This window comes from Panthera uncia (genome assembly GCF_023721935.1).
Source record: "Panthera uncia isolate 11264 chromosome B2 unlocalized genomic scaffold, Puncia_PCG_1.0 HiC_scaffold_24, whole genome shotgun sequence".
Taxonomy (NCBI): Eukaryota; Metazoa; Chordata; class Mammalia; order Carnivora; family Felidae; genus Panthera; species Panthera uncia.
The window spans coordinates 18,689,423-18,699,617 of record NW_026057580.1 but is presented as its reverse complement, the minus strand read 5'-3'; the positions used below and the strand labels follow the sequence as shown (position 1 = coordinate 18,699,617).

The following is a 10,195-nucleotide window of genomic DNA, read 5'->3' as shown; positions in this document are numbered from 1 at the left end:
AGACTTCATTTTAAATGTGGCAGTAATTTGATCTTAGTCCATTTAGGGTCTTCTTGGGTTGCATCTATGTCCCATAGTTGAGGGAGGAGGGCTTATGTAGAACCATGTTGTGTGGGGAAACATGTGGTCTGGATCTTTGCCTGTTTTTTTTTTTAAGTCTATTTTGGAGAGAGAGAGGGATAGTGAGAGAGCAGGAGAGAGGCAGAGAGAGTGGGAGACAGAATCCCAAGCAGGCTCTGCACTGTCAGTGCAAAGCCCAATGCGGGGCCAGAGCCCATGAACACTGAGATCATTACCTGAGCCAAAACCAAAGTCGGATGGTTAATCAACAGAGCCGCCAAGGCACCCCTGGATCTTTGTCTATTGATGCTTCATCTACTGGCAACTGCAGAGAAGCCCACTCTTCTGTATTGTGTGATGCTGGGGAGGAAGTCTGCAAGCTGTCTTTCTCACAACCCTTTGCCTGTGGGCTTCTAACTGGACTCTGACAATGGGAGACACTGGTAGAAAATGGGAAACACTGGTAAAAATTTGAAGGAAGGAGGAGGTGAAAAGGATGCTTGCTCCACTTATTTCTAGTTTCTGTCAACCTCCCTTGAGCAGAAGCAGAAGGTTCTGACTCCAGCCTCCAACTTCTTTTGCATTCCCAGAGCTAGCCAAGCTCTACCCCCTCAGAGGTATCACCAGCCTCAGTTTCTTAGGTTCAAGCAGCAACTATGGAGGGAAGGATGTCCCACGAGTTCCCAGATGCAGGTAACCTCACCTCCTTCCTTGTGTTCTGCCATCTATAGGGATGGTCGCTGCCTTTTCAATTACTAATATTTGAGTGGTTCAGTGTCTCATTTTTCACTCTTTCAGCCTTCTAACACCTGTTCAACTTATTCTTTTTAACAAATCCTTTCTTCTTGAAATCCCTAGCGGGTTTCTGTTCTCCTAAATGGACTCTAACTCGTATGCCTAAATTCCCAGCTGGTCTTTGACATCTCCACTCTCTCCTGCGTGTACTTGTGTCCCACCTGTGAGGACTGTGTGTTTGTCAACTACGCGGGTTGTCACTGGGTGCTCCTAAAAAACCCTTTTGCTGCTGTATCCCTCCGCGGTGCAGGAATTGCTGCAGCTTTGTTTTCTGCTGGTACCCATAAATCCTGGTACCTCAGGTGCCATGTTGAAGAGAAACTCCTTGGGAGAAACCCTGCGAGGCTCTGAACCATCTGCCTAAACACATAACACATAGACAGTTCCCGGTTCTGCACTCTGCTGGGACCTCTTCCTTGCTGGGCTTTCCTCTGGGATGGGGACATAGTTGCCTCTGTCTCCAACCTCACCTTCAAGGACATAGCCCATTCTCTGAGAGATCAATGATAGCTGCACTTTCTTTTTTCTCTCATTCTTTCCCCAACACAGGGACTATATTCTGTTCTCCAGTGTGTGTGTGTATGTGTGTGTGGGGGGAAGAAAAAAGTCCTGGCTGATACGCTTTTAAACCTCAATTCCTCCTTTAGGGCCTGAGATTTTAAAACTGAAAACTTGTACAGAAGTTCAACTCTTTTGTTGCCTGCATTCCACTGGGTCACATTCCCACCTTGAGGCAGTAGAGACAAAATGTTAGCTGCTCCAAGAGGATGAGGAAGGTAGGAATAACAAGAACTACAAGGTAAATTTGTTAGTTTTCAAAATAGCATCCTGCCCCAAATGTTTTGAAATCACCCAGAACCATAATGTCCCTCTTTTCTTGATCACCTTTCTGTTTCCCTGATCATAACCCCCATCTCCCACCCTCTATGCTCTCCTCTCCAGTTCCCTGGAAGTTACTCTGGTTTGTGTTGGGGCAACTTGTGCACATTTTCACTATGATACCATGTTCTAATGGCTAGAGTCTTCACAGGAGACTGTGAGAAACTTGAAAACAAATGTTCTATTCTACTCTGTATTTTCAGCCTCTAGGACAGAGCCTGGCATATAGAAAGGGCCCAATAAACTGAAGAGAGACTGATATCTAGATTTTAAAAATTGCTTGTCCAAGCTAAGTACTAAAGACACTAGCTAACACTCACACAGCACTAACTATGCCCCTATTTGCTCTTAACAAATTAGATAACATTAATTCTTTGGTTCTGACAGTAATTATGAGAGTAGGTACCTATTAGTAGCCTCGTTTTACAAATGGGGAAATGGAGGCACAGAGAGGTTCAGTAGCAAGTGGAAAAAGCCATGATTTGAACCAGGTAATTTGGTTTTAGAGTCTATACTCTTAGTCACTACACCATGCTACCTCTCACATATTGACTTGGATTTTGTAAGGACACAGCACGCTCCTTGTGTAAAGGATTCTGATACATTTTAAAAATTACATTGCTCTAAAATGCTTCCAATGAGGCGTAGAAGGAAGAAAATACAGGAAAATGGGATTATACTATTTTACTTATCATTAACAAGGTTATTTATTGACACATTTATCTTGAAAGCAGCAGGTGACAGAAAGTCAAATTCTTAGCACTGCCACAGTAGGGTCAGGGGGTTCCTGGGTGTGCTAAAGGGTCATACTCTGTCCTAGACATTGAAGAGAATATACCCTCCAAGAAGGAAAAAGGAAAAGGGAACTGCAAACCCAGAAAAAATTATTCCTATTTTCAAAGCATCTGAAAAGAAGAGAGCAGGAGAATGGGCTAGGAACCTTCCAGTGCTGATCTTTCCAGAGGAGAAAAATAGAGTAATTCAGAGTTTCATTTATTTTTCTAGAACCACCAAACTTAAGTCTAATGAGATAGCCATGGAGGTGGCATTTAAATTGGTTATTGAAACAGCCTTAGACATTTCTTTTCATAGGAATTTGTCTTCATCTTTCACAAGTTTAAATATAAAAATTTTACATTTATTATTAATTATGAGTAAGTATGAGAGATTTGGACAATTTTTCTGGGCAATAGTTAATCTGAAAAAATTTTTCATTGCTTTATTACTTAGTATAACACTGAAAATCAAATAGATTTTTGTGAGCTGCCTTCACTATAAACTATGATACCGATTATAATTTCACTTTTGTGAAAATTCTGATACCTAGTTTTCTTTATTGTTCTATATTAAATATATCTACTTGAAACTAATGTGATACAGTGGAAATGTGATCTTATTCAAATAAAAAGAGTTATTTATAAATTACCATGGAAGAAGCAAGCCAGATTGAAGCACTGAGTATTGAGGGAAAATAAAATATAAATCAAAAGTAATAGGTCCTTTGGCCCATTTTGGACAAAGAACACACACACATTCATTTACTCATTTATTTAAAAAGTGTTGAGTACCTATTATATACAAGGCAAAAGTTGGTATGTTAACAATGTCTATTAGAATATGATAATAAATGACTCTAAACATGACCAGTCCATCAATTCATTTATGGCCTAATGGCTGGTTAAGTTAAACAATGGGTGCTGTCCATTTAAGGCTCTTAAGACACCCAGAATCCTGGTAAATAATATGCACTGTAGTTTTTTATAGTTATACTTTTGTTTCCAAGGCTAATAAATAATACCACCCCATTGAAGTGTTAAGAACCCCAGCTAGTCACAACTATGGGTGGAGAAGGTGGTACTGTAAGCCAGATCTAATTTTTCATCTGATTATTGGTGAATATTTGACATGGTATATAACTACATTAAGTATCTAGCAGATATGCATATCAAAATGCCATATTAAATACATATGTAACTGTTAATAATAAAAGGAATAAAAGAGTATTAATGTGGAAATTTCATTAAGGAAATGTTAATAGCCCACATTATCTGTATATAGCCTTCCTACTACTTATTAAACTGAAATATTCATTTCTGTTTCATGTGTATATTTTACAATATGGGAAATTTCATGTAAAATGGAATAATTTATTTTGTGATGAAATTTGGAACTGAAGCAGAATTCCTGCTTTATTCTATTTTATTTCAAAAAACTTTTAATCCATGAGTAATGGCAAAATTTAAAACATGGAACTAGGTAAACACATGAAATCACAACTCATTACTGTTACATTTATTTTAAGCTCTTCTACAGTATAACTATAAAACCCCTTTATTATAGAATGCCTTAGTAGTGTCTTCTGTTAATTGAATTTAGTCTAGAAAATTTAGATTTTCATTGATTATTGTTCTTCTTTTCTGTACAAGATTGAAGATAAAGGTCAAATAACTTTAAGAATTATTATTAGGTAAAAATATCTTGTGTGCTCTACATGAAAAATCTTGAGCAATTTCTTCTCAATTAAAAATAATAGTAATATTCCCCATGGGATTATAATACAACAGAGACTTTTTGAAAGTAATTGAAATGTGTTAAGAAGAGGACAATATTTTCATGCTAACCTTAGTATCAGGAGTCCATATATTATTAAAATAATTTTTTTCATAGACGATGACCTACATCTTTATTTGCCTAGAAGTTTGACACTTGTTAACAATAGAAAGGTCAGTACAGTGTGGTACGAATCAGGTTTCTTGACACGTTCAGGTTTAAATGGACCAAACTTTCATTCAATTAGCCCCTAGCCTTTGCAGCCAGGAACCTCGTTTTCAGTGTCTTAACTAAAGGACAATGAAGGTACAGAACAAGCTATAAAAAAAGGAGGCATCTTAAAAGCAAAAGTCTTCTCTGATCATTCTGGTTTTGTTTTCTTTATTGAACACAGATCCGAATGCTTCTGTGCCTCTAAAGGTTTAGAACACAGCCATCAGGCATGTAGAAGAAGCACAAAGGTAGAAAAAAACGGCTCATATTTTAACCATACAATCATTGGCCACCAGCACTTCAAGGAGCCTCCACTAGTCCCTTGGGCTCCTCTCCTCTCTCTGAGGGGCAAGGATTCCTGGAAACATCACTGTTCTTATTTCCGTGCTTTTCCAGGCAACACAATACCACTGCTTCTCCTTCAGGAGCCCAAAAGCAGCAAAGCTACCCTTTCCTTTAGCCATCCTGCCAAGAGCCACTAAGTACAGTCTACTTCCTTGAACTCTTAGGCTGGGGATGCAAAGAAAATGAATGGAAGAGTTCATCTCTTATCTCTTCAATATTATGCTGTGTCTTCTTAGTTATGGAGTGGGGGTAGATCTTAGGGTGGGGTGGGAATGGTCATACATAAAGAGGGCAGAGTTTTCTGGAATTTTGAAATACCACCAAGCCACTGGTAGTTAAGTGGGCTTAACCAAAATATAAGTGGGGTGACCAAAATTTTAGAATTTCTGTCAATTCACAGGACAAAGATTCATGACTGCCCTTTTCAGTTCCCAAAGCATTTATTGATGGATTGATTGCCAGACTGGTCTATTTAATGGAAAGAGGCACTCTTCTGTTATCAGGGAATTAAGTGAAGAAAGACTGGAGCTGTAAGCACTGGTGATGGATTCCAGTTGGTCATGCTTTCTAATCCCTAACTACATAGTTGGATAAGAAAGTGCGTCCGTTAGATGTGAAAAAGCATGTGCTGCCTCTCCAGAGTCCAGAAGTGCTTAAAAACTGTGATGTATATAATCCGGAACAATAAATTACGTGCACAAAAAGTTTATCATAACATAAAATTAAAAAGTGACAATTTCATCACACGGTTACACTGCTGTTTTCCTTTTTTTTTCTTTTTTTTGGGGGGGGTTGTCCTTTTTGTTTCATTTTTCATTTCCATTTTTATTTTTTTTATGGAGGGTTGGGGGAGGGTAGAGATTTGGTCCACTGAAGATTAATCACCCTCAATGATATATATATTAGAAAAAATATCAGCAGCAAGACTCTCTAGAAATAGATTCTGTTTGATGTAGCTAGTCTGTCTTTTCTGTTTTGCCCTCTTTCACGGCAGCCTCTGAAGTTTTCCGCAGGGGGGCTTTCTCCGAGTTGGCATGTCCTTGGCCAGAATCCGCCGCTCCGCCATTTTTGTGGGTAGTGTGTTTTTCCAAGTAGTTCAGCATTTCACTGAGGACTGTTTGGAAAGTGCTTAGGGCTGCACATATTGCTGGAGTCCCAAAGCCATGAGTGATCAAACTGGAAATGAGAAGTGGTAGGGAAAAAGAAATGAACAACTTACAGTATGATACAGAACAACCACTTAACCCAGAACGTTCAATTAAACAGTCATTTATTGTGGTCCTAAATAGTGTCAACCGTAAAGAAAGGCAGAACACAAGTCAATGTATTGCTTTTGACCATAAGAAATTCAGGATGCATCTAGAAGATTTGTCATTGATAGACTTGATATACGTTAATGATTAGCAAGTCTAGGTGTTTAATACATGATTTAGCTCTGATTCTCTATCTCATTAAGAAATGAGTGCTTGGGTGGCTCAGTCAGCTAAGCATCTGATTCTTGATTTCATCTCAGGTCATGGTCTCACGGTTTGTGACTTCAGGCCCACAACTGGCTCCACGCTGACAGCATGAAGCCTGCTTGGGATTCTCTCTCTGCTCCTTTCCCACTCTCTCTCTCTCTCTCTCTCAAAAGTAAATACATAAAGATTTTTTTAAAAAAAGGAAAAAGTCGGGGCGCCCGGGTGGCTCAGCCGGTTAAGTGTCCGACTTCGGCTCAGGTCATGATCTCATGGTCCGTGAGTTCGAGCCCTGCGTCGGGCTCTGTGCTGACAGCTCAGAGCCTGGAGCCTGCTTCAGATTCTGTGTCTCCCTCTCTCTCTGACCCTCCCCCATTCATGCTCTGTCTCTCTCTGTCTCAAAAATAAATAAAGATTAAAAAAAAATTAAAAAAAAAGGAAAAAGTCTTAAGACTTCATTTATTTAGAAGAATAGTCAGTGCTTAGACAACTATGCACACCAAAATTTGAAATATAAGACATCATCATAGTTCAAACATCTGCATATCTTTGCTATAATATCTTGCATTGCTGAGTGGGAAAACTGACTTCAGCTCCATTTCTCAATGAGACAGCTAGAAAGGAATCCATATGCTTTAAGGTCTATCAGGGAGTCTGGACAATAAATGGAATTGATTGGAGCAGTAGAAGAATTAATCATGGTTGCATCCACAAAAATAACTGAGTGAAGATATCCATTAATGTCTAAATGTTTGGCTCTGATTACAAACTGCCTCTCTTCTCATGCTTTATTCCGTTTAGAGCTCTTTGTACCACTGGATGAATTTTATTTTCCTCTATAGTGCCATGTTCTCGTGGTTGTAACTGCCCTCTTTATCTATGGAAGAGTATGCAGAATTTAGTTTCACTAGGTTAAATATTAAAGTTAATAGCCAATATTTGAGTTCTAAATCGATGCCAGGCCATGTTCTATGTGCTTCATTCTGTATCACTGTATATAATTCTGGAAACAACACTAAAAATGAGGTATTATTATTTCCATTTTACAGATGAAGTAATGCCCAGAGAAGTTAGGTAATTTGCCTGACAAATCTAACATTCTGTACTGCCTCTGTGCTTATGTTCTTCCCAGGCTGTGGGTATGTGTTACTCTTTTGTTTGTTTGTTTTTGTTTTTGTCGTCGTCGTTTTTTGTTTTTTGGGTTTTTTGTTTTGTTTTTTTTTTTTAGAAATCACATTATATTGGCGGTTTTAGCTTAGTTTCTCAAACTTTGAGTTCAAACATCTGCATATCTTTGCTATAGTATCTTGCATTGCTGAGTGGGAAAACTGACTTCAGCTCCATATCTCAATGAGAAAACTGGAAAGGAATCCATATGCTTTAAGATCTATCAGTGAGTCTGATAGATCTTATCAGACTTGTAGTCCTGGAAGATGATCATTCTTCTTACTCACTTGTTCTGTCTAAGATCAAGGTTTTTAAAACTCAAGAACAAAGTGGACAGGCCTATGTAAATGTGGAGAAGAGTTGTCACCATGATGAATAGTTTTTAAGCTGGTCTCCTTTCTTGGCAGATGACCTTTCTTGCTTCTATAATATGCAACTGATCATTAGCAGGATGCGTTGTCACCTTTGTCCTGCACTGAGACCCAAATGTGCCAAGTCTTCACTCGGGCTCTGACTTTAGGCACTTTGTGATCTGGAGGAAGTTTTTTAGCTTTGTAAGATGATAACAGTCTTACTAAAACATCTGCAAGGTTCTTTCCAACCCTAAGCCTCAGTCCACAGGTACTAAAGCTTTGGATGCTCTCCTTTAAACCCAGGATATGGACAGAAGGTTATGGAAATTGGAGCTCAATAGAAGAGCCTAAAATTGATTGTGGAATCTTCAACATGAGAAAAAGTATTTCTTGTGTTGTATACCCAGAACTAATATAACATGGTATGTTAATTAGACTTTAATAAAAATAAATAAAACTTAAAGAAAAGTAACTGTTTATAATGTTATCTTTCAACATGGAAAAATATGTTATGTAAATTGTGTTCATTCCTTCATTTAACATTACCTGCACATTTAAAAACACACAGGGCAGACTGCATAGGATGATAATAAGTACAAAAGATGGCTTCTGTTCTAGCAGTTTTCAGTGAGGTTTATAAATCCTAATATTTCAAGTAATGCAATGTTGTATTAGAATAGCACACAAAAAAAGTGTGAAATCACAGGATGATTAAAAGAAATTTCTGGAAACATCATGCTATTCTGTTAGCACCAACCACTCCGGAAAAAATAGGTTTATATTTCATTCATAGTGGCATACAAAAAAGAGAAGAGGAATAATGTAGAATCTACAGAAAAATAAAAGTAAAAACAGAAAGGATAAGGCTGACTTTGAGTCCTAGACAGAAAACAAACTAAGGTGATCTGTTAGTCAAATCTCCAAAATCTTTTACAACAGAGATCAATTTTTGCCTTTGGAAAATAACATTTTCAGCCACAGGCTTAATATTAAAGTTTTACTTGGTATTTGCATATATTTTCATCAGATTAATCTCAGAGAGCATTTCACAAACAAATATTACTACCTGAGTTAAACAGTTGCCATAACGGTTTGAAGTAGATAGTCAAAATGTAAAAGTTCTAATTCAAATTCATCAAAAAGTTTCTCCTCCCAAACCAGACAAGTGAAAGAGACAACTAGCACCGCGCTCAATGTGTCATCTTCATGCCACATTTTCAACATTTTTGCTGAAGGTGGCAGACGATACAAACACCACATCAGATTTCATATCATATTTGCATTTCTCAGGCCTCCTTCCTCCACCCTTTGTGATCATGTATTCTAGTTCTTTATTTTGAAAGGCTTATCTCAGGCTCTAAGCTTTTCTATCCCCAAACCTGTGATGGCCATTCCTACTTGGGCACCTTTGTTTGCCCTCCTTCTTCTCCTCAGCCGATCCAAAGTCCACCCACCCATCAAAGCTCCTTGGATGATGTTGAAAACATGTGCCAATTTCCTGGTCCCATGATTAAGAAATAGAAGGTGTGCTCCTGCCAAAGAGTAGACACTCGCCAAAGTTATGAGAGGACTTAAAAAGAATTTTGAGGAGAAAGGAGTAACATACCCTCCAAAATTGTAACACTAGAGCCTGGCAAGACCATGGGATGACAACAGACAGATGAGGGTAAGATCTCAGTCACCAAAGTAAGGAGGAGGACTGAGAGCTATATGGGTGACCTCAGAGCCCAAGTGATAATCAAAGTACACCAGATCTTTCTCTTTTTTTTAAGCTTATTTATTTTGAGAGAGAGGGAGAGAGAGCGCGCGCGCACAAGCAGGGGAGGGACAGAGAGAGAGGGAGATAGAATCCCACGTAGTCTCTGCACTGAGCCGGATGTGGGACTCAATCCCAAGACTGTGAGATCATGATCTGAGCTGAAATCCAGAGTTGGATGCTTAACCAGATGAGCCACACAGGCGCCTCAAAGTATGCTAGATCTTAATGTAGTGGCAAATAAGAAGTTATCTGTATCTCTAAAACTTTGCGGTTTGAGCTCTTACTATAAATTGATAATCAAAAGTTATAGTCTAATCTTAAAAAAAAAATGAAGAGTTGTCAAGATAAAAATAAACCACAAACGAACAGCAACAATGAAAACAAACAGGGCTGAGATGCGACACTATCGGGGGTGCCTGGGTGGCTCAGTCGGTTGAGCGTCCGACTTCGGCTCAGGTCACGATCTCGCGGTCCGTGAGCCCAGAGCCCCGCGTCGGGCTCTGGGCTGATGGCTCAGAGCCTGGAGCCTGCTTCCGATTCTGTGTCTCCCTCTCTCTCTGCCCCTCCCCCGTTCATGCTCTGTCTCTCTCTGTCTTAAAAATAAATAAATGTTAAAA

The 10,195-nt window shown here is 38.9% G+C and overlaps 1 protein-coding gene across 1 annotated transcript in view; it reads right to left on the bottom strand.

The window, feature by feature from the left end:
• Positions 1 to 5,756: 5,756 nt before the first annotated feature.
• The window catches only part of TFAP2D (transcription factor AP-2 delta), a 58,249-nt gene continuing 53,810 nt past the window's right edge, over positions 5,757 to 10,195 (bottom strand). Inside the window, exon 8 of the mRNA XM_049653168.1 lies at positions 5,757 to 6,018. Within this exon, the coding sequence (XP_049509125.1) occupies positions 5,799 to 6,018 (220 nt within the window). The 3' untranslated portion in view covers positions 5,757 to 5,798. The remainder of the gene's footprint in view (positions 6,019 to 10,195) is intronic.